This window comes from Mauremys reevesii, linkage group 25, assembly GCF_016161935.1.
Source record: "Mauremys reevesii isolate NIE-2019 linkage group 25, ASM1616193v1, whole genome shotgun sequence".
In the NCBI taxonomy this organism is placed as follows: Eukaryota; Metazoa; Chordata; order Testudines; family Geoemydidae; genus Mauremys; species Mauremys reevesii.
The window spans coordinates 11,732,043-11,759,189 of record NC_052647.1 but is presented as its reverse complement, the minus strand read 5'-3'; the positions used below and the strand labels follow the sequence as shown (position 1 = coordinate 11,759,189).

At 69.0% G+C, this 27,147-nt stretch overlaps 1 protein-coding gene across 9 annotated transcripts in view; it reads right to left on the bottom strand.

Annotated features, from left to right (window-relative positions):
* Nucleotides 1-26,820, bottom strand: part of DOCK6 (dedicator of cytokinesis 6) — a 47,421-nt gene extending 20,601 nt beyond the window's left edge. For all 9 annotated transcript variants that reach the window (XM_039514358.1, XM_039514360.1, XM_039514359.1 and 6 more), the window contains exons 1-21: nucleotides 26,681-26,820; nucleotides 19,106-19,196; nucleotides 17,162-17,337; nucleotides 16,054-16,122; nucleotides 14,709-14,820; nucleotides 14,299-14,511; nucleotides 12,618-12,703; nucleotides 12,060-12,126; nucleotides 11,482-11,631; nucleotides 11,217-11,297; nucleotides 10,534-10,690; nucleotides 9,088-9,212; nucleotides 8,743-8,836; nucleotides 8,108-8,270; nucleotides 3,946-4,063; nucleotides 3,168-3,238; nucleotides 2,733-2,871; nucleotides 2,284-2,385; nucleotides 1,797-1,883; nucleotides 999-1,230; nucleotides 336-497 (exon numbers count right to left, since the gene is read on the bottom strand). In XM_039514358.1, coding sequence (XP_039370292.1) covers nucleotides 336-497; nucleotides 999-1,230; nucleotides 1,797-1,883; nucleotides 2,284-2,385; nucleotides 2,733-2,871; nucleotides 3,168-3,238; nucleotides 3,946-4,063; nucleotides 8,108-8,270; nucleotides 8,743-8,836; nucleotides 9,088-9,212; nucleotides 10,534-10,690; nucleotides 11,217-11,297; nucleotides 11,482-11,631; nucleotides 12,060-12,126; nucleotides 12,618-12,703; nucleotides 14,299-14,511; nucleotides 14,709-14,820; nucleotides 16,054-16,122; nucleotides 17,162-17,337; nucleotides 19,106-19,196; nucleotides 26,681-26,724 — 2,539 coding nt within the window. In that variant the 5' untranslated portion in view covers nucleotides 26,725-26,820. The remainder of the gene's footprint in view (nucleotides 1-335; nucleotides 498-998; nucleotides 1,231-1,796; nucleotides 1,884-2,283; nucleotides 2,386-2,732; nucleotides 2,872-3,167; nucleotides 3,239-3,945; nucleotides 4,064-8,107; nucleotides 8,271-8,742; nucleotides 8,837-9,087; nucleotides 9,213-10,533; nucleotides 10,691-11,216; nucleotides 11,298-11,481; nucleotides 11,632-12,059; nucleotides 12,127-12,617; nucleotides 12,704-14,298; nucleotides 14,512-14,708; nucleotides 14,821-16,053; nucleotides 16,123-17,161; nucleotides 17,338-19,105; nucleotides 19,197-26,680) is intronic.
* Nucleotides 26,821-27,147: the final 327 nt, after the last annotated feature.

Sequence of the window (27,147 nt, the reverse complement as noted above, 5' to 3'; positions counted from 1 at the left end):
CCCCCATCCCCCCTGGGAGCAGCCCGCCTCCTCCCACCCGCCCCTCCCCAGAAGCAGCGCCTGCCTCCATCACACCCCTGGGAACTGGCCCCCAGCAGCCGCCCCTGCCCTGCCCCCCCCAGACACACAGCCCCATGGATGTTAAGGGGCCCCCCAGGGGCCCTGCCCCCCCAGGACACACAGCCCCACGGATGTTAAGGGCCCCCCCGGGAGCCCTGCCCCCCCCAGGACACACAGCCCCACGGATGAAGGGCCCCCCAGGGGCCCTGCCCCCCCAGACACACAGCCCCACGGATGTTAAGGGCCCCCCCGGGAGCCCTGCCCCCCCAGCTCACCGTTCCCCGCGGGCGGCGTCTCGGCGGGCAGGCGGAAGGCGAAGTGGACGTAGGCGGCCAGCAGCGGGTTGTGGCCGTGCTGGCCCTGGCCGGCCTCCAGGCCCCGGTGGATCTGGTTCACCATGATGGCCACGGCCTCGAAGGCGGCGCGGCCCAGGTTGACTGAGGGAAGACGTGAAGGGGGCAGGGGTGAGCCAGGGTTGGGGGCAGGGCTGGGCCGCAGGACTCCTGGGTTCCTCTCCCTGGGGCACGGGTGCAGGTCCCCATCAGTCCTGGCCCCGTGGGGGGAGCCCAGCACTGGCACACGGGACTCCTTGGCTCTGCCTCTGGCCTGCTGGCTGAGCACATGCAAGCCACTGCCCCGCCCGGTGCCTCAGTTTCCCCATCGGGACAGCAGGGCTAATGCTCCCCTGGGGCTTGGGCCGATTGCGGGGGCTCCGACACGCCGGCGTCACGCGGCCCGGGTCACACACGGGAAATCCACTGCAAAACGCCCCCCCGATTGGCTGTCTTCCCCTCTGCCCTGCCCCTTGGGGAGAACAGCCAATCAGAGCAGCTGCAGAATTCTCCCCCCCCCCCCGGATCACAGGGCGAGGTCCCCGCAGGGTGGGGGCTCCGGGCACCCCCTGCTCACAGGGCGGGGTGGGGGCCCCGGGCACTCACCGATCTGGCCCCCGATGACGGGCGGGCGGGCGATGAGCAGCAGCAGCTTGTCCAGGAGCCGGTGGCAGTGGGCGAGCAGTGGCCCCAGCCTGGCTCCCCGTAGCCCGGCCACGCTGGCCCGCAGCTCCCCCTCCACGCTGCCCTCGGTCAGCACGGCATCCCGCAGCCGCACCGGGAAGTGCCCCTCCTCCAGCACGTGGCCCAGCGTGAAGAACTTATCCAGGGCGGGGTCCTGCCGGGGCACAGGGGCAGGTGGCACCGGGGGGCTCCCGCCTCCTGGGACCTCCGGGCACCGGCCGGCGCCGCTCTGGCCTCTCGCACTAGCATCCGTCCCCCAGCGCGGGGGGGCCAAGGAAATGAACCCAGGAGTCCTGGCCCCCCAAGCCAGGCTCCAGCTCCCCACGGGCGGGCGGGCACGTAGCGCGGGCACAGAGGGATCAGCCCCGTCAGCCCCAGAGACGCCGTGTCCGGCAGCCCAGGAGGGGCCGCGAGCGGGCACGGCGGGATTGCCAAGAGCTGGGGCGGCGGGTCCGGAGCTGATCCCAGCCCCAGAGACAGGCTGGGCCTGAGGCCGGGGGGCAGGGCCCAGATCCTCAGCCAGGCCCCCGGCCCCCCCGCAGCCTGGCAAAGCGCCCCCCATGCAGTAACTAGACGCGGTGCCCCCCATCCATACAGAGCACCCCCAGCCTCCCTACCCCCCACTCCCTGACCTGCCCCCTGGGGAGCCCAGTTCCCACCCACCCCATTCCCCCCCCCAGCTCCAGCCCCCCAGGACGTCGGCCCCAGCCCCGCCCTCACCTGCGTGTGCACCGAGGACACGGCCAGCAGCTCCACGTGAAACACCCCTTTGTGGTTATCGACCCACTTCATGCCGGGGAGCTGCACCTGCCGGCGGGGAGGGAGAGCCGTGGGCCCCGGCTCCTGACCGCTCCCGGCCCGGCCCCCACTCCTTCCCCCTACCCCCAGGTCCCAGCTACCACCCCATCCCCACGGGCAGAGGGCACGGATGCCAGGCAGGGGTGCAGCGGCGCTCCGTCCCGGGATCTGACCATGCCCCTGCGACTCAGTTTCCCTGCCAGCTGCAGGGTGGGTGGTGCCCAAAGGCAGGACATTTCCCCCCCCGACGTAGCTCCGGTCTCAAGGGGGCTGGCTCCCCGATCCCGGCCTCACTGGGGCAGGTCCAGACTGGGTCTGCCGGCCTGGATGGCCACCTCCCAGACCCCAGCCCGAGCCAGCCGGTGCCCCCTAGGGCCAGGGCTGCCCCAGACCTGCCGCGCCTACTTACGTCGGGGGTGAGGACGGAGTAGCTGGGCGGGGGCTTCTCCACTGACACGGGCAGGCAGAGGGGCCCCGTCCGCAGGCGGCCGTGCTGCAGCAGCGGGACCCACTGGCAGGAGAGAGCAGGGATGAGACCGGGGACCCCAGGGCTGGGGAGGCGCCCGGGGGGCAGGGACAAGGGCTGGGGGCCCCAGGGCTGGAGAGGGATCGGGCGGGGACAGCGGGGCCTCCAGCGGCAGGGCTCTGCTTGGGCTGGGAGGCGCCCGGGGCAGGGATCGGGCAGGGGGCCCCAGGCTGGGAGGCTCCCGGGGCAGGGATTGGGGCGGGGGCAGGGATCGGGGCAGGGGCCCCGGGCGGCCGGACCGTGTATCCGACGGGCGTCTCAGCGGGCGCTCGGCAGGCTGGGAGGCGCCCAGGGGCAGGGATCGGGGCGGGGGGCCCCCCGGGCGGCCGCACCGTGTAGCCGACGGGCGTCTCCAGCGGGGCGCTCGGCTTGGGCTGGCAGCTGACGTGGGAGAAGGTGAAGAGCAGGTGGTGATTGTCCGTCAGGGCGGGCGGGAGCTGCAGCTTGAACTCCTCGTAGAACTCGGGGCACCTGGGGGGGCAGCAGGCAGTGAGCCCCCCGCGGCGTCCCCCGACCCCCACGCTCAGGCACTGAAACCCCCCAGTCTCCAGGCTGGGGGGCTGCCCTGGGGCCCGGCCCACGTCCTGGGGAGCCCCAGGCAGAGACCGGCCCGGCCCGGTGCTCCCCACCCAGACACCCTCGGACAGGTTACCGTATTACCTGAAATAGCCCCCCATCCAGCTTAGCACCCCCACCCCCTGACACCCCCGGACGGGTTACCGTATTACCTGAAATAGCCCCCCCCCCGCCATGCCTCGACAGCTCACCTGTTGTGATACACCACGGCCGTGTAGGCCTCTTTGGTAAACTCGCTGCAGCTCGACTTGCCGAAGATCACCTGGGGAAAGAAACGTTACACCGGGCAAGGGGGGGCAGACAGGCAGGACAGCCCCAGACTGACACAGCTGCGAGAGATGGGAGAGGGACAGCGCTGCCTAGGGGGTTCAGGCACCGGGCCTAACCTCCCTGGGATCCTGGAGAGACTTTAAGCTCTGGCCAGACGTTTCGGGTGCCCCCATGTAGCATCGCTGAGCTGGGGCCCCCCCCGATCTTGGGGCTGACGTGAAGCGCCTCAAAGGGCCCTGAGTTTGCAGGCACCGCGTCCCCCCCCCGGCAGCCCCGGTGTTTTTGGGGTCTCAGGCCGGGCAACCGGGGGGGGGGGCAAAGCTCTCCGGCCAGCCCCTGAAATCCCGAGATCCCTTTGAAACTCCCCAGCTGGGCTGGAGGCTGCGGCTCGGTGAAGCCCCAAGAAGAGCCGGAGCCTGTTGGTGCCACGGACCCAGCACCCCCGGGTGCCCCGGGACGGTGCTTTGCTATAGGGCCAAGGCCCCCCAGCCTCCTGCTCGGCCAGACTCCGCTGCCGGGCCGCAAGCAGGGAGGGGCGGTGCCAGGCCCATCTCCGCTTCACCCCATGAGCCGTGGCTCCATCTCCGCTGCCCCCGAACCGGGCTGGGGGCAGGTGTGTCAGGCCGAGGCCGGGCGCCAGGAGCCGGGTGCCCTGGCGGCTGTCGCTCCGGGGAGCTGGGGGCTGGGGCCGGCACTCACCGACAGGGCCTGGCTGGGCTCCTCGCCCGCCATGAACTGCACTTTCACGGCGATGTTGCGCACGGAGCCCTGGCGGCTGCTGAAGTTCAGGCTCTGGGGGTAGACGTAGAGCAGGTTCCTGGGAGGGGGCGGGAGAGAGACACGCAGGGGGTCAACAGGGGCCTGGCAATGTCCATTCACAGGGTCCTGCCTCCCAGAGGCCTGTGGGAAGAGCAGCAGCCCCATTGCAGGGAGGGAAACTGAGGCACCAAGAGGGGAGGGGGCTTGGTGCCGAGGCAGAGGAGAGAACCCAGGTATCCTAGCTCCCAGATGGCGCTGCGCCCCCACCCCCGGCTGTGCCGTGGTGCCTCCTGACCTGACCCCCAGCCCGCACATGGCTGCCCGCTGGTGACCCAGGTCACACTGATCACGGGGCCGCTCCGGGGCGGGCATGCAGCTGAGCAGGCCAAGAGCCAACGGGCAGCAGGGGCCCAGGAGTGCGGGGGAGGGGGATGAAAAGGCGGAGGGGGGGGATTTGCTTTGAGACCCCCAGCTCAGGTGCCCTCCCCTGCTACCCTGCACTGGACTGGACTGCCCCAGATCCTGTCTCAGCCGGAACCCCAGTCTGGGAGGGCAGTTGGAGGGGGGGGCTGGGAGCCAGGACTCCTGGGTTCCCTCCCCGGCTCCGGGAGTGGAGCGGGGTCTAGTGGTTAGAGCGCGGGGAGGGGCAGGGCTGGGAGCCAGGACTCCTGGGTTCTCTCCCCGGCTCCGGGAGGGGAACAGGGTCTAGTGGTTAGAGCGTGGGGGGGCGGGGCTGGGAGCCAGGACTCCTGGGTTCTCTCCCCGGCTCCGGGAGTGGAGCGGGGTCTAGCTGTGTGTGTCAGGAGCTCTATGGTCGCCCGCTGGGGCTCTGCTCCGTTATTAACCCTTCGCTGCTGCCTCTCTGACGCAATCCCCTTTCGCAACTGCCCTGCCCCAGCCAGGGGCTCCGTGCCCCGGGGCAGCCGTCAGGACAGGGCGCTGGACCCGCGCCAGCTGCCAAAGTCTGCTGGCACCGGAGCCCCGGGGGCGGGGAGGAGTCTCACCAGACACCCAATGCCCTGCCCCACACCTCCCCCCGCCCCCAGGCCTGTATAAGGCCATCTCCTGCCCTCCGGCGCCCGGTGCCGGAGCGATGCTGAGCCTGCTGCTGCTGCTGCTGCCCCTGCTGCCCCCTGGCGCGGCCCTGCCCCCCCCGGGGGTGGCCCCGCAGGAGGAGGTGGACATCCTGGTCTATGGGGTGCTGCAGTTCAGCCAGGCGCTGCACGAGACCTACGGTGCCACGGGGCAGCGGCTGGAGCAGGCCGGGCGCCGGCTCAGGCGCTGCCAGCACCTGCTGTGGGCCGTGCAGCACCAGGCGCGCCAGGCCCGGCAGACCATGGACGAGCTGCGCGAGGCAGTGGAGGGGCTCAAGGTACCCGCCTGGGGGAAGTAGGGGTGAGGGGGTTGGGAGCCAGGACTCCTGGGTTCTATTCCTGGCTCTGGCACTTCCTCAGCTTGAAACCTCGAGGTTCACATCTCTGCCTCGGTTTCCCCGGCTGTACGGCAGGGGGTGATGGGTTAGAGTCTGCAAAGCCTGCGGGAGGCCAGGCGGGGAGGAGGAGGAGACCGCTGGATCCTGGCCCTGGGGCTAAGAGGATTTGGGGGTGTCTCCGCGGCTGGGGCCAGGTGTCTATTAACCCCCAAGTCTCCAGGTCTCCCACTTCACCTGCCCAACGGAGGGCGCCCGCAGCCCCGAGGGCAGGATTACCAGCCCCAGATGGGGAAACTGAGGCACAGGGCAAGATGCTTTTGCTGCTCTCCCCTCCCCCCGCCAGGCCGAGGAGACGGCGCTGGGGCTGCAGACCCACAGCATGGCCCAGGCCTTCCAGGCAACGCTAGCGGGGCGCCTCCTGCTGGCAGAGCGGTTGAAGGAGCTGGAGGAGACGCTGGCTGGCCTGGAGGGGAGGGGCCCCCGGCATGGGGCCACGGAGCTGGCTGCTCTCAAGGTAACACGCGCACGCTGGGGTCCTTCCACACCTGGGCCCCGGGAATTCCCGGCTCCAGATGCTGCCCTGACCCCCCCTCGCCCCGGGCCTGGGCGTGAGACAACCCTAAACCCAGCCCTGGCCCGGCCTGCACCGCTGCTGCCAGCAGGGGGGGCTCTGAACCGTGGGCTCAACCCTCGCCTGGGGGGGGGATCAGCACGACCCTGTCGAGGGGGGGGGGAAGCGACCCCAGCCAGGATCTGGCCCCAGCAACCCCCAGGGAGTGACGCCGACCCACCCCCGCTGGGATCCGGGCACCATGATCCGTTGAGCCCCAGGCCCTGATCCCCCCGGGCTGCTGGGCCCCCAGCTCAGGGGTGATGGGGGGAGGCAGCCCCCGGAGGGGGGGCATGGGGGAACACAAGGGGAGCGGGGGAGGGAGTGGCTGGTGGGGGAGGGGGAGCAAAGGGTCACCTGGCACGTGCCCCCGGGAGCGTCTGACCCCCGGCTCTCCCCAGACGCACGTGGAGCGGCAGAACCTCACCCTCCAGTCCCTGGCCGACGTGGCCAGGCAGCAGCAGCAGCAAGCGGCCAGGCAGGCAGAGCAGCTGGCCCGGCTCCGGGAGCAGGCAAGGCCCCCACGGAGGGGCGGGTGGGGGGGGGCTCGGCTTGGGGGAGCATGGGGGGGGCATGCTGCCCACGATCCCTGGCTCAGGCACAACCCCACCCCCACCCCCGGCCTCTGCAGCCAGGGGGTCTGAGCCAGGCTGGGGACCCTGGGTCTGCCCGGAGCCCGAGCGGGGGCGGCTCCCTTGGGTGCTGCTTGTGGGGGCGGAGCCCAGGTAGTTTCCCTGAAAAGCCAGTGGGTCCCCCCCCCTCCGGCTGCCCCACGATGCCCATCGCCCCCCCCACCTGCTCTCAGCCTGCCCGCTCCCCCCGGCAGATGGAGGGTCGCGCCGGCGCCAGGACATGAACGGGCCGCGCGGGACGGCTGAGGAAAGCCACACGGAGCGAGGGACCCCGGCTCCAGGGGCCGCTGCGACAAGGGGCCAGGCAGCGCCAGCCGGGCCGCTGGAGCTGGGAGGACCCCTGGCTCCCGAGGGACGGACACGCCTCCCGAGGGCTCTGGCACCGAGCGCCGGAGCCTCCCCCCCCCCGGAAATAAATGAACCCCGGGCCGGGGGGAGCCGCCCTCCTCCTGGGGCTTATTGGAGAGAAAGTGACTCCAGCTTCTACAGGGGTGTTGGGGAAAAGCTCCCCCCCAATACAGCCCTGCTGGTGCCCCTCACTCGCAACCTGCAGCCCCCGCTATCCCAGCTCCACCAGAGAACCTGTCCTGACCCACAATCCCCCTTCTCCCAGCCCTGCCCCCCTGCTCTGCCGGTGCCCCTCATTCCCGACCCGCAGCCCTCCACTATCCCAGCCCTGCCCCCCCCAGCTCCACCAGAAAACCTCAATCCTGACCCAGAATCCCCCTTCTCCCAGCCCTGCCCCCCAAGCTCTGCCGGTGCCCCTCACTCCCGACCCGCAGCCCCCCACTATCCCAGCCCTGCCCCCCAGCTCCACCAGAGAACCTGTCCTGACCACAATCCCCCTTCTCCCAGCCCTGTCCCCTGCTCTGCCGGGTGCCCCACTCCCGACCCCAGCCCCCACTATCCCAGCCCTGCCCCAGCTCCACCATAGAACATGTCCTGACCTCATTCCCCCTTCTCCCTGCCCTGTCCCCCTGCTCTGCCGGTGCCCCTCACTCCCGACCCGCAGCCCCCCACTATCCCAGCCCTGCCCCCCCAGCTCCACCAGAGAACCTCAATCCTGACCCACAATCCCCCTTCTCCCAGCTCTGCCCCCCCACAGCTCTGCCGGTGCCCCTCACTCCCGACCCGCAGCCCCCTGCTATCCCAGCCCCTGCTCCCCACACCCCATCTTTGTCGTTGGCCCTTCGGGGCCAAAGATCAGACTAACCCCCAGTCACATTTTCCCAGTGGCTTTTGTGGGTGCACTCGGGGTTCAGGGCTGGTAGCCAGCCCCCCCCCTCGCCGTCCCAGGGGTCCCAGCAGACGCGCCCGGCCCTGCTGATCAGCAAAGTGCCCATGTGATGGCCGATGACGCCATGCCCGGGCGTCACTGGGCGGCCAGTGACGCCCCAGGAGAGGGCAGCGGTGCCCACGGGTGCCCACCTGTAGGTGGTGTGGGGGACATACACCTCCCGGGCCGGGAACTCCAGGATCTCCTTGGTGGGCCGCACCCGGGGGTCCGGGTAGGGCTGGACGTGCAGCAGCTCCGGGGAGAGGCAGTAGTGGGGGCTCTCGGGCGCCGGCGAGATGTCCACCTTGAGCTGAGCTGGGGAGAGGAGGCGACGGGCCGTGAGGATCTCAGCGCTATGGGGCCGGTGCGTGGGGCAGACCCCCACGGCCAGAGCCGGCCCGGTGGCTGATGGGAAGGGAGGGCCGTGGCTACGCTAACCCACAGGACTGAGCCCAGGGGCTCGAGGAAGACGTCAACAGGGGATGGTGCTGGGTGCCTGGCCCAGGGCAGGGAGAAGGTGGGACCTGGGAGGGGCGGGGCTTGGGGGATCCATGGGGCGGGGCTTGGAGCTCCCCTCCCCCAGGGCTGCCGGAGGTTCCTTTGGCCTCGATGTAGGTTAGAGCAGCCGTGAGGGCTGCCCTGGGTGCAGCAGCCCCCGTGGGTGTGGCTCTGCGGCTGCCCCTGGGGGGCCTTACTGCTGCATTCGGGCCCCTAACCCCCCCGCAGTACACAGAGCCCGGCGGTGCCCAGCCGTCCCCACCGCCCGCGCCGCCCCCGCCAGCCGCACCTGTGATGGGCCGCAGCCGGCGCAGCAGCGAGGACGGACGCCTCATGTCCGCCAGGAACTTGTACAGGTCCTCGGCGCTCAGCCGGTCGCCCTCCTGCCGGGGCCGCGCGGGCGTTAGAGCAGAGCAGGCTGCGGCGTCTGGCCCCACCCCCCAGAGCCACACGGCTGCCAGGCCCCCGAAGCAGACACCCCCTGGCCCCGCCCCCAAAGCAGACACCCCCCTCTGCCCCCTGGGGGCCCCAAGCTCCGTCCCCAAACCAAATGCAGCCCATCCCACCCAGACAGCGCCACCCCCAAGCACCCTCCATCAATCCCCCGCGGCCAGCAGGGGGCGCCGCCCGTTACCTGTTTGAAGAAGTTGGTGACGGTGAGGGTGGCCGGGCGGAAGCCGGCGAAGCTGCACAGCTCCTCCCCGGCGCTCATGCGCTCCAGCGTCCTCCGCTTGCGCTCGTTCCAGGTGCCCCGGCGCTCTGCCGGGGGGAGGGGAGGGGTCAGCCGGGCAAAGGGGGCTCCCGGCGGGCGGGCCCAGCAAAGCCCCACGGGACGCGCCAGCCAGAGACTCCACGGGGCCTGCCGGCCACCCAGGGAGAAGCCCGGCAGCACCCAGCCTCCTCCCTGGTGGCCCCCAGCTGAGCTGGACAACGAAGGATTTTTTTGCAGCCACCTCTGGGGTGGGAGGCAGCAGCTGCCTGAACAGCCACTGGCAAGAAACCTGCAGCGCAGTGTTCCCATGGGGAGTACTGGGGTGCGGCCGGCGCTCGGCCACGGGTAACAGGAGCCGTTAACCACCAGCAGCAGCCAGGACCCGGCTTTAGCTCAAAACCTCCTGCCCCACAGCGCCCCCTAGTGCCGCCCTGGGGACCTCTGCCCCACTCCCTGCCCCACAGCGCCCCCTACTGGGGACCTCCCTGCTTGCCAGGGGAGAGTGCCCCCTGGGGACCTCCACCCCACTTCCTGCCCCACAGCGCCCCCTAGCGCCGCCCTGGGGACCTCTGCCCTACTCCCTGCCCCACAGCGCCCCCTAGCGCTGCCCTGGGGACCTCCCTGCCTGCCACGGGAGAGCGCCCCCTGGGGACCTCTGCCCCACTCCCTGCCCCACAGTGCCCCCTGGTGACCTCTGCCCCACAGCGCCCCCTACTGCCACCCTGGGGACCTCCCTGCCTGCCAGGGGAGAGCGCCCCCTGGGGACCTCTGCCCCACAGCGCCCCCTAGGGCCAGCCCTGCCTGCCAGGGGAGAGCGCCCCCTGGGGACCTCCACCCCACTCCCTGCCCCACAGCGCCCCCTAGGGCCAGCCCTGCCTGCCAGGGGAGAGCGCCCCCTGGGGACCTCCCCCCCACTCCCTGCCCCACAGCGCCCCCTACTGCTACCCTGGGGACCTCCCTGCCTGCCAGGGGAGAGCGCCCCCTGGGGACCTCTGCCCCACAGTGCCCCCTGGTGACCTCTGTCCCACAGCGCCCCCTACTGCCACCCTGGGGACCTCCCTGCCTGCCAGGGGAGAGCGCCCCCTGGTGACCTCTGCCCCACTCCCTGCCCCACAGTGCCCCCTAGGGCCAGCCCTGCCTGCCAGGGGAGAGCACCCCCTGGGGACCTCCACCCCACTCCCTGCCCCACAACACCTCCTAGTGCTATGCTGGGGCACTGGGGCCAGCACAGGTCCAGAGGGCAGAACGCCCCCACCCAGCCCCGCAGCGCCGCGGGGACCGTCGCTCCGCGAGGTCTCCGGACCGTGCCCACGCCCGGCTCAGGCGCCGGAAGCCAGAGGCTGCGCCCGCCATCCCAGCCGGGCTCACCGCTCTCGGCGTCGGCGGGGTCGTGCTCCAGGGACCCGGCGGTGCTGACGATGTTCAGGAGGTGGATGGCCGTCCAGGCGAAGGGCATGCGGAACCGGCCCAGGCGGCTGCAGAACTGCTCCGCCGCCCCGCGCAGCTTCTCCAGCTTCTCCTTGTTCTGGGGCAGGGACGGGCACGGAGTCACCGGGCGGGGTAACCCCGGCTCACCCCGACTCCCAGACCGAGCCCCCCGGGGATCTGGGGAATCGCACTGCTGCTGTCAGAGCGGTACCCCTCGGGGGGGGGGAGCCAGGACTCCTGGGTTCTCTCCCCAGCTCTGGGAGGGGAGTGGTGCTGAGTGGTTAGAGCAGGGGTGGGGGGCTGGGAGCCAGGACTCCTGGGTTCTCTCCCTGGCTCTGGGAGGGGAGTGGTGCTGAGTGGTTAGAGCAGGGGTGGGGGGCTGGGAGCCAGGACTCCTGGGTTCTCTCCCCGGCTCTGGGAGGGGAGTGGTGCTGAGTGGTTAGAGCGGGGGTGGGGGGCTGGGAGCCAGGACTCCTGGGTTCTCTCCCTGGCTCTGGGAGGGGAGTGGGGTCTAGAGGTTAAAGCAGGGAGAAGGGGGCGGCAGGGACCCACACCGGCTTTCCCAGGTGAGCCGCCCTGCAGACGGGGCTGGGTCCGGGTCCGGGTCCGGGGGCAGCACCTACCTTGGCCGCGTCCGTCTCCTTCATGACCATGTAGGGCTCGCAGCAGTCGCCGATGTCCCCCTGCTGCAGCACCTTCTCCAGCTGGGGGAGAAGAGAAACGAGTGACCACTGGGGAGGGGAGTGGGGGCCAGTGCGTTGAGCGGGGGGGGCTGGGAGCCAGGACTCCTGGGTTCCACCCAAGCTCTCGGAAGGGAGTGAGGTCTAGTGGTTAGAGCCGCACGGACGTTTGCAGGCAGCGGAGAGGCCAGGTCACGCCCCCCCTCACCTTGATGACCAGGAAGATGTCGGGGGAGGGGTAGGTGATGGAGAAGATGGCGGAGCGCGCCAGCGTGGAGATGGCGGGGTGGCCGCCGGGCGCCCGCAGCAGCCCCTTCACCTGCTCCGAGTTGAGGTCGAAGTAGAAGTTCTCGGAGATCTAGGGACAGAGCAAAGGTGAGAGCAGGGGACAGCGCCTCCGTGCGGGCTGGGCTAGGCCCCGCCCCCTGGTCTGTATGGCCTTGGCCCCGCCCCTCAGCCCCACCCCCTGGTCAGTACGGCCCAGGTACTGCCCCTCACCCCGTATCTCTGCCCCCTGGCCAGTACGGTGCAGGGCCCGCCCCTCAGCCCTGTCCCCTGGTCAGTATGGCCCAGGCCCCGCCCCTCAGCCCCGCCCCCTGGCCAGTACGGCATAGGGCCCGCCCCTCAGCCCTGTCCCCTGGTCAGTATGGCCCAGGCCATGCCCCTCTCCCTGCATCCCTGCCCCTGTGCCCAGTAGGTAGAGACCCAGCCAGGCCATACCCCTCACCCTGCGTCCCTGCCCCCCTGGCCTGGCACACGCCCCAATGGGGAGGGGCCATCGGGTACCTTTTTCTTTTCCTTGATGTCATACAGGGCGAGTGTCCCGAAGATGGGCTCGATCTCGATCTCAAACCTGGTGCCGGAGAGATGGTGAGTGCGCCAGCCCCCCCCGCCAGCCCCACACCCCTCGGCACTCAGGGGCCAGCTCGGAGGGAATGGGGTCTAGTGGTTAGAGCAGGGCGGGAGGGGACTGGGAGCCAGGATTCCAGGATCTGCCACTGACTCACTGGGCCGCCATGGCCAAGCCCCGCCCTCAGTGCCTCAGTTTCCCCTCTAACAGACATCACTGCCCCCACATGCCCCCCCCCCCCGAGGTTCTAGGGATGAGTAGGGCTCAGCATGCACGTCCAAGGCTGAGCTGTTTGCTCTCACAGCCAGGCCCCCCCCTCTCATTCCCCGGGGGGAGACAGGGGACACCCCCCTGCCCCCATTGGACTGGCCCAGCCCACAGGGCAGTTCGCTGGGCTCTGGGCACCTCCCCACAGCGGGGATGGAAATGCTGCCTCCCCCCGGCCCCAGGGAGCCCCCACGGCCCAGTCGCTGCAATGATGAGGGGCGACGTACTTGAGAGACAGGCACTTCACCAGGATCCGCTGGCCGAAGTGCTCCCGGGGGACCTCGGGCAGGCTGCAGCGCTCCACCGCCTCGTCCTGCCGGCCAGGGAGCAGCAGTGAGAGCGGCCCCTCGAACCCAGCACCCACCTGGCACCCCCAGCCTGCCCCACGCGGCCACCCAGACCCTACCTTTATACCCACTGCACGGGCAGGCCCTGCGCAGGCACCGTGGCCTCGTGGAGACACCGGGGCTCTATTCCCTGCACTGCCATTGACCACAGCTCTGTGCCTCAGTTTCCCTTCCCCCCGGTATGTTTAGACTGGGAGCTCTTGGGGCTGTGACGTCATTGACATGAACTGTGACCGTATAGTATCAGAGGGGAGCCGTGTTAGTCTGGATCTGTAAAAGCAGCAGAGTCTTGTGGCACCTTATAGCTTTCGTGGGTGAATCCCCACTTCGTCGGATGCATCATGTGACCGTATAGATCATTGTTGCAACCACGGGGATATAGTTGCAGCAAATCTTGTACCAAGGAGGCCCCGTGAGGTGTCTATACAGAGGTGATGATTTGCTGGTTACGATATATATGAGAGAGAGAGAGAGAGAGAGAGAGTGTGTGTGTGTCTGTCTGTCTGTCTCTCAATGTGCTTTGATGCTAAGTAGCCCCAGTGAAGCGTCCGGTCGGCGTCTCGAGCCGGGGCTGGTCTCAGGAAGTGCCCGGTCAAGAAACACCTAACGGACACTGGACGTTGGGAGACGCCAACCCACCGCTGAGCTGTCCTGGGAACGCTCAGACTAACATGGACACGATGGTGTTGGCCTGTAAACTGAGTCCTGCAGGGACATGTGACCTGCCCATGTGACTCCAGACTCCATCTTGCTGCTGTGATTTTCCACAGTAAGAATGGAGGGGCCCTTCCACAGGCAGAGGATATAAAAGGCCCTGAAAACTCCTCCATCTGGTCTCCAATCCTGCGTCTCACCCTGGAGGGACCTGCTACAAACTGAAGCTCTGACCAAAGGCCTGACTGACCCGTCCCAGCGGGGGATGTTCCAGAGACTTGATCTGAACCTGCCGTTTACTCCATCCCTGCTCCAAGCCTGAACCCAGAACTTTGCCCTTACGGGATGTCACTGATCCCATGTAACCAGTTCTAGCCCTCGGCTGTATCTGTTCCCTGATTTTAGATCCTGAAGGGTTGGCACCAGCGTGATTTGTGGGTCTGATTTGTAGAGTGACCTGGGTCTGGGGCTTGGTCCTTTGGGGTCGGCAGAACCTTTTCCCTTTTCCTGGGGCCTTGGTTTTCATAACCATTCGGCCCCATAGCGAGTGGCCCTGGTGGGGAGACTGGAGTGTCTGAGGGAATTGCTTGTGTGACGTGTGGTTCGCCAGTGGGGTGAGACCGACGTCCCCTCTGGCTGGCTGGTTTGGTGCCCCCCAGCCTGGGCTCTGACTGCCCGGCTCTTGGCAATTTGTCCTGAACTGACGCTCTCAGAAGTGTCCCACCAAAGGCAGCATCATTACATCTCGGCTCCGGCACTCACTCAGCTCCGTGCCTCAGTTTCCCCTCCTCCGGGAGCTCTTGGGGCAGGGCCCAGCCCAATGGTGGGCCCCGATCTCGCCTGGGGCATTGGGGTGCCACATTCACACGCCCAGGAAAGGGGACCCGGCCCGTTCCCTGTGGCTCACCTCGTCGGGGGCGGGGAAGAGCGCCAGCAGCTCCGGGTGCCGGTTCTCCTTGCGCAGCTCCTCGTTACAGCGGTCGAGCTCCTCCATGGCCGTGTGCCCCAGCAGGGCGGGCAGCAGCGGGTCAGCCACCGAGTTCTTCAGGTCGAAGACGCTGGAAGCCCAGCTGCCCCGGGGCGTGTCGTCCAGGGAGGGCGAGCGGCGCTTCAGCTCCTCCTGGGGGGGGGTGGAGGGGTGAGGGGGTGTCCTCCCCCCCCAGCCCAGACCCCCCAACGCGCCCCTCTACCCCCATGTCCCTCCAGCCCAGCCCCCGCTCCTGCAGAGCCAGATGATATCACTGACCCAGCCACGGATCCCCCCCAACCGGGGCCACGCTCTGCCCGGGGCCACCCTCCCTCGCCCCCCGGCCTCACCGGCTCCTCCGCGGCCTCGTCCTGCTCGAAGACCTGCCGGGGCAGCCCCCTCCGTCTGTGGCGCTGCCGCTCGGCCGTGTTGGGGCTGTACATGGTGCTGAGCTGCTGGTACCTGCGGGCGCGGGGAGCCTTGGTCACACCCCACTGGGGGGACGGGGAGGGAGGACAGAACCAGCTGTGGGGCTCATCTGTCCCGTATCGCCACCCCTGCCCTCTGACATGCCCGGATCGGCCCGGCCCAGCCAGAGAGGGGCAGGGCCCCGGCTCAGAGCACAGGAGTGGGTGCCAGGAACTAACCACCCCGCTCTGTGCCTCGGTTTCCCCATCTGTAAAACAGAGGGTGGCACCCCCTGCTTCCAAGGATTCAGCTGCTGTGTGCCTGTGAGGAAGTGGGAATGTGCTGGCTGGTTTCTGGGAATGCTGAGTGGGGAGCACTGACCTGGGAAGGGGGCAGGGGAGTTTTGCTGGGACGGGCTGCACTGGGGAAGGGAGATACCTGAGCATGTAACCTGAGAACCCAGGAGGGGGGTTGGAGGCCAGGTGACACCTCTGCCCGGGACACTGAACAAAGGACACAAAGGCTGGGGGAGGAGCCGGGAGAGGCTGAGTGAGAGGCTGGAGGGGGTTTCAGTTTGAAGCTGGCAGGGAAATGGAGAGGGGCCCCGATGGGGCTGAGGCCTCCCTGGGGGCCCAGATGGACCTAACTAAGGGGGGTCCTGTTGTCTGTACCCGCAAGGCCTGTCTGGGACCGTGTTCCTGTCATCGAATAAGCCTCTGTGTTACTGGCTGGCTGAGAGTCCCGGCTGACTGCGACGTGGGGGGGCAGGACTCGGTGGCCCCCCCAGGGCCCTGCCGGGGCCGACTCGCTGGGGGAAGCGCACGGAGGGGCACGTGGTGAATGCTCCAAGGGAGAGGAGGCTCCCCAAAGTCCTGCTCCCTGGCTTTGGGGGGAGCAGCTGCAGAGCAGCGCCCGGGGACTCCGGGACAGTAACCCGGGCGGGCGGACGGACAGAGGGGGCAGAAGCCAAACAGCCCATTGTCCCCCGGCCAAGCCTCCGGTCACGCGGCAGAGCCGGGCTGGGCTGACAGAGCCCCGGGCACCAGCAGAAACAAGGTCCCTTTCTCCAAAGGGCTGAGCGGATCCGGTTAGCAGGAGTTTGGAAGCCCACAGCGGGCGGCTGGCTCCGGCCAACCCAGCCAAGCGCCAGCGAGCTGGGCCCATCCCCCTGGCCTCCCGCCAAGCACGGAGCGGGCCAGCGATTTCCGCGGGCAGGAGAGGGGCCGGGAGACCCGCCCGGCTCCGAAGCGCAGCTCCAGGCTCGCCCTGCCCCCTCCGCCAACTTACTTCCTCCGCACCACGAGCCAGTCCTCCGTGTAGACCTGCACCGCGTCCCGCACCCGGGCATCCAGCTTCCTGGCGGGAGGGACACACAGGGCTCGCCTCTGAATCAGCGGGTGGAGGGAGGAGGGCAGGGGACACGCGGGCAGCGGGCACACAGCAACCCCAGGGGCCTTTCCCAGGACACCTGGCTCTGCTGCTGGCCGGTTGGGTGACCTTGAGCAAGTCACTCTGCCGGCATTAAATTAACTAATGATAACTCTCTAATGAAGCCTCGTCACAGCCCCCGGGAGCAGGCAAGGAGCATTATCCCAGCCATGCGTCCAGGCCGGGGGAGAGGGACCTGCAATGCCAAATGCCCCATCTCAAAGCGCCCCCTTGTGCAGCAGAGGACGGGGCTGTGCCAGGCACAGGGTGTGCACGGCAAGGGGGCGAGACAGAGAGAGGGCGGGGGCTGATCACGGGGCTGGGAGCCGAGAATTCACGAGCTCTGATGCCTCGAGTCCCCGCACCTGACCGGTCTGTATAGCCCAGGCCACGCCCCTTATCCTGAGTCACCACCCCATCCAGTCTGTATAGCCCAGGCCACGCCCCTTATCCTGAGTCACCGCCCCATCCAGTCTGTATAGCCAAGGCCATGCCCCTTATCCTGAGTCACCACCCCGTCCAGTCTGTATAGCCCATGCCACGCCCCTTATCCTGAGTCCCTGCCCCCATCCAGTCTGTATAGCCAAGGCCACGCCCCTTATCCTGAGTCCCTGCCCCCATCCAGTCTGTATAGCCCATGCCACGCCCCTTATCCTGAGTCCCTGCCCCCATCCAGTCTGTATAGCCAAGGCCACGCCCCTTATCCTGAGTTCCCACCTCCCCAGTCTGATCAGTCCCCCTGGTGCCTCAGTTTCCCCAAGGAGAGGACAAAATGCCCCAAGATGTAGGACCCTGTGCTAGACGCGCTGCCCCCTGCTGGTGGCTGGGCAGTACTGAGACGCTAACCCGCGTCGCCCTATCCGGGGCTGGGGGTCTCTTGCAGCACCACACAGGGCCAGGTGATTATCGGGGCCAGGTCCCACCCCCCTCCCCCTGTTCAATAGCAAGCCCCAGCCCAGGCACCCACCCCTCGTCGGGCACCCCCGGTTCCAGCGTGCGGCATTCCCGCGGCTCCCGGACCACCTCCACGTCGTCGGCGGGGAACTCGACCAGGTCACGGAGTGGGCCAGGCTCCAGCTCGGGGGGGTGGGCAGCCAGGTACTCCTCAAAGTCCACCGGCTCCACCACCTCCGTCAGCGGCACCTGCGGGGACAGACCGGGCAGCACAGGGCTGCTCTCCGCAAACCCCACCCCACCACTGCCCCCTGCTGGTCGCTGGAGCAGGGACGACCCCTGTGTGGCCCCCCAAGCGCTCCCCACAGCGGTGGGATAAGCTAAGGTTAGAGCAGGAGGCTGGGAGCCAGGACTCCTGGGTTCTCCCTGGCTCTGGGAGGGGAGTGGGGGCTGGTGGGTTGGAGCAGGGCGGGGCTGGGAGCCAGGACTCCTGGGTTCTATCCCTGGCTCTGGGAGGGGAGTGGGGTCCCGTGATTGGAGCAGGAGACTCAGGACTCCTGGGTTCCTTTGCCAACTCGGGGTGCGATCTGGGGTACCATATCAGTGCCTGTCTTTCTAACGAACCTTGACTGAGCGGGGAGAGCGCCCCCTGCTGAGCTCCTGGCACCCCAGCCTGGCTGAGAGAGAGTCAGGATCGACCGGGAAAAGAGCGCCCCCTAGAGCCCCCCCCCAGCATTGCTCCTGCAGCCCCCCAGCGCCTGCCCCCCCCCACTGGTATCCTCCCAGCCTGGCCACCGAGAGGCGGCAGGAAACCAGGCAGCTGCCGGCACGTGGCTGGCCAAGGGGGCTCTCTCAAGGCTCCCGGGCTGGGCGGGGGCCACGCCGGCTGACGGGAGGGGGCACGGGTAGCACAAGCCATCTGTGCCGGAGGAAATCTCAGCGCCGCCCTGCCCACGAGCGCCTACCGGGCCGGCACTAACCGGGCAGGAAGTGAGGGCAAGACACCGAAACCACACAGGAAAGGGAAGGGGAAACCAACGCGGTTAGATCTAATGCGCGCTGGAGCCCTCCCCCTTGGCGCCGGGGCCGGCCTCCCGCCTGGGGCTCACGGAGGCCAATGCCGATGCTCCGGCCCCGAGCCTGGCAGCACGTGGGACTGGGAGATGGATGGAAATGCCCCGTTCTCCACAGCATGACCCCCGCAGCGCATCCCCCCCGCTCTAACCCACCAGCCCCCACTTCCCTCCCAGAGCTGGGGAGAGAACCCAGGAGTCCTGGCTCCCAGCCCCCCTGCTCTAACCCACCAGCCCCCACTTCCCTCCCAGAGCCAGGGAGAGAACCCAAGAGTCCTGGCTCCCAGCCCCTCTGCTCTAACCACTAGCCCCCTACTCCCCTCCCAGAGCTGGGGAGAGAACCCAGGAGTCTTGGCTCCCGGCCCCCCTGCTCTAACCACTGCACCCCACTCCCCTCCCAGAGCTGGAGAGAGAACCCAGAGCCCCCGCTCTAACCACTGGCCCCCACTCCCCCCCACGGGTTCGCTGCTCAGAAAGGCAGCAGCTGTGGGACAAGAGGCAGCATGGGAGAGGGGCCAGGAAACAGCTGTAGAGGAGGAGCCGGTGCCCTCCGCCTCCCTGCCACGGGCCCCTCGCTGAGCCCCCGCGGGACCCCAGCTCCCGGAGCTGAACGGAGAAGGGACGACGGGGAACAGGGGCGGCCGTGGGGAATCGCGTGGCTGGCTCCCCGCCCGGGTGGTGGGGGCCCAGCAGCCCCCTCGGGCCTCGCCACGGCCCCATGTCTAGCGGGGGCCACGAGCCGGCTCCGGCCACGACTCCCAGCCCAGAGTGGTGGGCGGGGCCTCCAGGCACGGGAAGGGCGGGGCCAGGGGTGGAGTCCCAGGACATTCCCATGATGCTTAGGGAAGAGCCAATGGCAGGAGCCGGCGCTAACGTTCCCCAAGGTGGCTCTGTCCCCCTCTAGTGGCCGGGGGCGGAGGGGGGCAGGGCGCCGGGGTACTCACCAGCTGCTGGGACCCGCTGCGCTTCTTGGAGAGCTGGGGGGACCCGCCGTGCTCCCGGGACACCTGCTTCCGCACCTCGGCGGCCACCGTCCTGCAAGAGACCCGGGTCAGGGGCCGGAGCGCCCTGGGCTCGGCCGAGATCCCGCGGGGCCGAGAGCCGGCCGAGGGGGCTGGGGGTGCGCACACGGGGCCACTCGCTAGCCTGGGGCATGGCGGCACCCACGACGCCTCGCCACATGCAGCCGCTCAGACCAGAACCCAGGAGTCCTTCCCATGCCCCAGGCCTCCGGTCTAACCACTAGGTCACACTCCCGCTCAGACCAGAACCCAGGAGTCCTTCCCATGCCCCAGGCCTCTGGTCTAACCACTAGGTCACACTCCCGCTCAGACCAGAACCCAGGAGTCTTTCCCGTGCCCCAGGCCTCCAGTCTAACCACTAGGTCACACACCCGCTCAGACCAGAACCCAGGAGTCCAGGCTCCCAGCTCCTGCTCCCGTGAACTCCCCCCTCTGTGCCCGGCTGCGGATTAGATCAAACACACACAGCTGAGCCGGAGGAATGCACTCCCAGCCCCACGCCAGCAGCTGCTGCCCCCCCATTCCCCACCCAGGGCTGCGGTGCCCCCAGCCCCGCCCACCCCGCCCCCCATCACAGCCTCAGCTGGGCACCCGGCAGGCTCTGAGCTCCCCTCCACGGATCATCCCAAGGCCTGGGGGTGGCGCCGGCGAGCCCGGGGAGCCTCCTTGCTTCACCGCGGCGTTTGGTTTTTAATTCCCCTTCCCTCAGCGATGCGCTCTGAGGACACCAGGGCTCTGCTACTGACTCCTTGTGTGACCTTGAGTAAGTCACTGTGCTGCCCTGTGCCTCAGTTTCCCCACCTGTAACATGCAGATAATGATCCTTCCATTTTTCTCTCACTGGGTTAGGGACTGTCCCTCGCTCGGTCTGTGCAGCGCCCGGCACGATGGGGCCCTGATCTCAGCTGGGGGCTGGGCAGCGCCCGGCATGACGGGGGCCCCCGATCTCGGTGAGGGTTCCCGGGGGGGGGGGGGGCACGTCCTGGCAGACAGGCACTGCTGGGAGCGTGTGAAAGGAGACGGGCGAGCCCTGCCCCGGCTCCCCACACCGCCAGGTGGCCCCGCACCCGGAGATCTCCCCACGGCGACACAGAGACAGCTGCGAGTGGCACCTGCCTGCACGGAGAGAGGGGTGTTCGGAGAGCAGGCGCCAGCCGGGCCGGGCAATCCCGGGGGGCAGCTGCTGTCGTCTCCTAGATCCCCCCTCAAATATCACTTCACCCCTGCCAGGCCTGTACCAGAGCGAGGGGAAAAGGGGGGAGCTAGTGCTTCGAGGGGGGAGTCAGGACTCCTGGGTTCTCTCCAGGCTCTGGCAGGGAAGCGGGGTCTAGGGGTTAGAGCAGGGGGCTGGGAATCAGGACTCCTGGGTTCTCTCCCAGCTCTGTGAGGGGAGCGGGGTCTAGGGGTTAGAGCAGGGGGGCTGGCGGTCAGGACTCCTGGGTTCTCTCCCCAGCTCTGTGAGGGGAGTGGGGTCTAGGGGTTAGAGCATGGGGCTGGGGGTCAGGACTCCTGGGTTCTCTCCCGGCTCTGCGAGGGGAGCGGGGTCTAGGGGTTAGAGCAGGTGGCTGGGGGTCAGGACTCCTGGGTTCTCTCCCGGCTCTGCGAGGGGAGCGGGGTCTAGGGGTTAGAGCAGGGGGGCTGGCGGTCAGGACTCCTGGGTTCTCTCTCCAGCTCTGCGAGGGGAGTGGGGTCTAGGGGTTAGAGCACGGGGCTGGGGGTCAGGACTCCTGGGTTCTCTCCCGGCTCTGCGAGGGGAGCGGGGTCTAGGGGTTAGAGCAGGTGGCTGGGGGTCAGGACTCCTGGGTTCTCTCCCAGCTCTGCGAGGGGAGCGGGGTCTAGGGGTTAGATTTCAACTTTTCAGTGGGAAAAGAAAATATCAAATCAGTCAAACCAGCAACTTTCAGCCCCAACCTTCCCCCTCGGAAATGGGGCCGGGGTCCGTTGAGGCAGAGCTAAGAATCGAACCCAGGTGTCCGGGGCCCTGCCCAGCACCTTCCCCACAAACGGGGCCTGAGTCAGCTCTGTAGCGCTTGAGGCTCCACACTTCTGGCCCTGCCCCGACGGCCGGAGGCGCCCGCAGAGGCGAGTGCAGAGCTCGCTGAGCGAGTGACGGGCTCTGGGGGGAGCTCCCTGCCCCCCGAAGAGCCGAGCGTCTCCAGGCCAGTGGCTCAGAGCGGGTCCGAAGCCAGCGGCTCCCCGGGGGCCCAGTTCTCCCAGCGAACGGAACAGCCCAGCCCAGCTGGCGCTACCCTCGCTCCGGCCTGGGACTCAGCACAGGGCCCGGCTGAGCACCCATCTGGCTGGGGCTGGCAGTGCCAGGCGGTGCCACCCACGTGACTGCACGCTACCGCCGGCTTGGCAACTGGGCCACGGCGCAGCAGCTGCCGGCCCGGCCTCCCCGGCTCAGCCCGGCTTCCTGGGGAGCCAGATGTTTTTCCAGCCGGCTCCTCGGCCAGGCTCCCACGCTCCGGCAGCGGGGCGGGTTCCGGGGCGGGGGAGGGAAGAGGAGTCGTCGGGGTGGCCCCCAGCTCCCCGGCACTGCAGGGCGCACGGCCACACGAGGGGCTTGCGGCTCAGAGCCTGGTGCAGACAAGGCCTGAGGGTCACAGCCCCCCCCCCGGGGGGAAAGCTGACTGGCCCCCGGGGACAATACAGCCAGCGACCCCACCCCGAGGTTTTAACGGCGGGATTCCTGCAGGCAGCGCCCCAGGGCAAACAGGGAAAGGTGCGCCGGGAACGGAGCCCCCATCCCACGCACAGGGGCCGTTAACACCCGAGCCCAGCGGGGGGCTCGGCCCCCTAAGGGAAGTGGCGCCCCCCAGCTGCAGGGGAGAGCCGGGATTTCGTCAGGACTCCAGGGTCCCTCCCCATCGCTCCCATGTGCCAGGGCCCCGGGATTACAGCACATGCAAAGGGTGGTACCCACAGCAGCACGGCGCCCCCTAGCACCAAGCTGGGGCACTGGGCCCCAAAGGGGGGGAGAGCGCCCCCTACAGCACAGGCTAGAAGCATCAGCCTGGGGAACAAATCTTCCCGCCGGGCTGGAGTCCAGCAGCCAAAGACCCCCCGGGCCCTGGAATCCACGAGGCCAGGCGAGCGGTCCAGCCCCCTCCCCTCCTCCGGGCCAGGCCCAGCTGCCCCTACCGGGGCAAAGGGCAGGGGAAGCGGGGCAGGGCCGTGTCTGGGGGAGGATGCGGAGGCTGGAAATAAGCTGCAATCGGCCCAGCCCTGCGGGGGGAGGCGGGAGGCGTATCCGTCCGGCTCCGAGGTGCTGGGATCCAGCCAGGAAGCCTGGCGGCGACTGGCTCCCACTCGCCGGTAGTGCAGGAAGATGCTTTGGGGGAGAATCCGTGCGCTGGCTATGGGGGAGGGGGAACCCGGCTGCCTGCAGCCCCACACCAACACCGGCCCCCCTTTAGCTGAAGGCGTCAGGCCCCCAAGTAACTCAGCGGGAGCTCGGCGCCTAAATCCCTGCCTTGGCTCTTATCCAGCATGGCCCAGGGGAGATCATTCATCCCCCCTTACAGACGGGGAACTGAGGCAAAGAGAGATGCCGTGCCCGATGTCACCAGCAAGGCCAGGATTGTGAGCTCCTGCATCGCCCGGACCTTTGAGTCACAGCTAGGGACTCCGTCCTCCCCACACCCTGGGAGCTGGGGCAAATGGGAGGGGTTGGGGTAGGTAGGGACAGGGTGGGGAGGGGACAACCACCCTGCGTTCCTGGGAGCAGCTCAGAGACAGGCTCCAGCTGCAGGCTGGACAATGTATTATTCATGGACACTGTGACAGCACCTTGTAGCCCAGAGATCGGAGCGGGGGGAGGCTCCCCTGCCGTGCCGGGTGCTGTCCTGGACTGGGGGGGCTCCCCTGCCGTGCCAGGTGCTGCACAGAGTCCCTGCCGGAAGGGGCTCACAGTCTGACTAGACAAAGGGTGGGGGGAGGAATTTTATGCCCATTATTGCAGCTGGGGGAACCGAGTCCGAGAGAGTGGAGGGGAAGGATGGTGCAGTGGTTAGAGCGCTGGCCTGGGACCTGTGAGGCGCCCAGAGGCCACGGGGATGGGGGTCAGACAAGGGCCCGAGACAGGTAAATGAGGAGACTTCCCCAAGGGAGCCTGCAGCCCGGGCAGGTCCCACACCCGTCTCTTGCCCCCTCAAGCTAACCCCACGGGACGCCCCTCTGCCCGCTGCCTTCCCCGGGAAACCCAGGGCAAGCGCAGCCGCACGCCCTGCTGCCCGGCCCAGCCCGTCGCACACACACCCACCACCGGCACCTGGCGAGGGAAAGAGGAAGCCGAAAGCAGCCCCAGAGGTGGGGGAGGGAGAGCCCAGGGCACTGCTGAATTATTCACACACCTGCTCCCTGCTAGCTCCCGAGCTGACCCGAAGGCCCCGGCATTGTCCATTTCGCACCCTCCCCCCGAGATCCTGCTCTTACTCCTTTAGTTAGTGCCGGGCGAGTGCCGGGCACTGAGCTGGGTTGGGGGGGGGGAAAGACACGACACAAATCCAAGACTCCGGCCGCAGAATGAAACCGCCACAGTCCAACGTCCACGAACTGCTATTTAAATCTGAATGGGTGCGCGGGCAGGCCCAGCTCCTCGTCTTCCACCTACGAGGCACCGGCACTTTGCCAGAGCACCAGCCCCACACTTTGCAAACTACACACACACACCCCCGACACACACCCGCCCCCCAAGCAGCAACACAACAAAGCCCAGCGATTAAAAACTGGCAGGCCAGCTCTGATCCCCACGGGGGGAGCCAGGAAACGGGCCAGAACTTCCTTCCGCGATGAAACAATGCCCGCCAGAGCGGGGCTGGCCGAGGGCCGGACGGGGAGGCGGCCCCAGTGACCGTGGCGAGGGCAGGTCTTGCCTGGACCCAGAGGGTGGTGGCGCGTTAGGCACACCCGGGTTAAGGTCCTGGCGGAGACGGGGCACTTGTCATGGCCGTGCGGAACCGAGGGCCAGTCCACACTTCCCAGCGATCAGCTCAGCCTGTCCGCACTAGGCTCCTCGGAGGGGGCAGCCAGCGCCCGCTACGGGCACCCTCTCAAAGCAGCGTCTACACAAGGCTGCAGCTGTGCCAAGGTTTTGTGGCGGAGGCGAGCACCCACGACCGCTGGGCTGGTAAAACCCGCCTCGCCCAGGGCACCCTCCTGAAATACACCATGTCTCCCGCCCCACAGGCAGCCTGGCGTCTCGAGCGCCGACCCAGCCCCGTGCAGCTCTAGCATTTCACGCCTGGCACAAGCACGTGGAAGAAGTCACCAGTGCTCCTTACAAGGGGAGAGTGGGGATTCCTGGCTGCCCCCTCCCCGCCATCTTCTGGGGCTGGGGCTCATTTCACATTGGGGGGGGGTTGGGGAGACTCTAGTTTTCAGCCCCATCAGCGCCCAATCCCACATCTTTGGAAAGAGGCGAGTGACGCTCCCACCCGGCAAAGGCAGGAGGGGTGGTCGGCTCATACTTCCATGGGGGGCGGGGAGGAGATGTCAGCTGGGACCCCACAGTGCACAGGGTCCCTCCCCCACGGACCCACCCCACCAAGGCCGTGCTAGGAAGCTGTTCAGGATTCTATCCCCCTCCCCCAGTGCACATCCTGGGGACTCCCCCACCTGTTCAGCCTACGCCCGGCAGGAGGGGGCCCTGCTGGGAGCAGGTTTTGGGGAACACCAGGCTATTGGCTGTCAGAGGGGACGGGAACATGGCGCCCCCAGTGCATAGGGAGCTGCAGGACTCAGGGGTGCCCCACGGGGGAGGGATCGGGGTTGGGATGCCTGAGGATGGATAGAAAATGGGGGGTGCCCCATGAGGGAGGAATTGGGGGATCAGGGCTGGGGGTGTCCATGGGTGGTTGGGAATTGGGGGGGGTCCCACAGGGCCCTGTGGGGTCAGGACTGGGGGTGGCTGCCCATTGGCTGGGAGTGGGGGCCCCTGGGATGCAGAGGTGCACAGAGTGGGGTGCCCATGGAGTAGGTGCCGGGTACCATGGGGGCAGTAGGGGGGTTCCGCTGGGGCTGTGGGACTGGGTGCCCTGAGGGGGCTGGGTGGGGGGTGCCCTGGGGCCGGGGGTGCCTTGGGGGCCGGATGCTGGGTTGGTGCACGGGGCTGTGAGTGCTGGGGCTGGGTGCCCCAGGAGGCTAGTTGGGGCGCGGGCACTGGGTGCCCTGGCTGCTGGCTGGGGAGGCTGGGCGCTGGGTGCCCTCGGGGCTGCCTGGCTGGGGGTACTCAGTGACCAGGGTGATAGGTGCCTGGGGGTACACAGCACTGGGTGCCCTGAGTGGTGGGTGCTGGGTGCCCAGGGCCTAGCTGGGGTGGGTGCCCTGGGCAGGTGGTTGGGGGTGGGGAGGGGCATGCTGGGGGTGCCAGGATAGGTGCCCAGGGGAGGGGACACTGGGTGCCTGCGGGGCGCTGGGGCAGGATGGGTGCCCTGAGGGGTGGCTGGGGGCTCTGGGGGCAGGATGAGTGCCCTGGGGAGGGGGCGCTGGGTGCCTGCAGGGGCGCTGGGGGCAGGATGGGTGCCCCAGGGGAGGGGCGCCCTGGGGAGGGGCGCTGGGTGCCCCGGGGGCGCTGGGGCAGGATGGGTGCCCCGGGGCAGAGCTGGGGGCTCTGGGTGCCCGGGAGGGGCGCTGGGTGCCCCGGGGTCCTGGGAGGGCTCTGGGTGCCCTGGGAGAGGCGCTGGGTGCCCCAGGGGTCCTGGGGGCTCTGGGTGCCCCATGGGGAGGGGCAGGATGGGTGCCGGGGGCACTGGGGCCCCGTGGGGGGCGCTGGGGCCCTGGAGGGTCCTGGGAGGCGCTGGGTGCCCCGGGAGGGGCGCTGGGGGCAGGATGAGTGCCCGGGGGAGGGAGCGCTGGGTGCGCTGGTTGCCGGGGGCCCTGGGGCTCTGGGTGCCCCGTGGGAGGGGCGCTGGGTGCCCGGGGTGCTGGGGCTCTGGGTGCCCCGTGGCAGAGCTGGGGCGCTGGGTGCCGGGGGCGCTGGGGGCCCCGGGGGTCCTGGGGGCTCTGGGTGCCCCGTGGGGAGGGGGCGCTGGGTGCCCCGGGGTCCTGGGGCCTCTGGGTGCCCTGGGGAGGGGCGCTGGGTGCCGGGGGCGCTGGGGCCCCGGGGGCAGAGCTGGGGGCTCTGGGTGCCCTGGGGTCCTGGGGCTCTGGGTGCCCCGTGGGAGGGGGCGCTGGGTGCCCCGGGGGGGACCTGGGGGGGGCTCGGGGTGCCCCGTGGGGAGGGGGCGCTGGGTGCCGGGGGGGCGCTGGGGGGCCCCGGGGGTCCTGGGGGCCTCTGGGTGCCCTGGGGAGGGGCGCTGGGGGCCGGGGGCGCTGGGGGCCCCGGGGGCAGAGCTGGGGTCTCTGGGTGCCCCGGGGGTCCTGGGGCTCTGGGTCCTGGGGGGGCGCTGGGTCCTGGGGGGGCGCTGGGTGCCCCGGGGGGGGTCCTGGGGGGGCGCTGGGTCCTGGGGGGGCGCTGGGTCCTGGGGGGGCGCTGGGGGCCCCAGGGTCTCTCACCGGTTGATGCGCTGGGCGAAGGCCCGTCGCTCCGGGGCCGCCATGTGGCTCCGTCCCGCTGCCGCCGGCTCCGCTCCGCGCTGGGCGCCCCGGGCCGGGCCGGGCTGGGCAGGCGGGGCCGAGCCGGGGGCGGCACCTTCCGGGTCCGGGCGCCGGGACTGCGCCGCCCCCTGCCGGCCGGAGCCCTATAGGGGCAGCGTCCCCTATGGAGACCCTATAGAGCGCCCCGAGACAGCCCTGCCCCGGGCGGAGACACCCCCCCCGGGAGACCCTATAGAGAGACCCCCTATGGACAGAGACCCGTCCCCTACACATATGAGGGAGAGCCCTGAATAGACCCAGCTATAGGCAGAATCCCCTATAGAAATGCACCCATAAAGACAGAGACACCCCATAAGGAACTCTGTACAGAGAGCACTTCCCCCATAGAGAGCCCTCAGAGACAGAGACCCTTATAGGGCACCTAT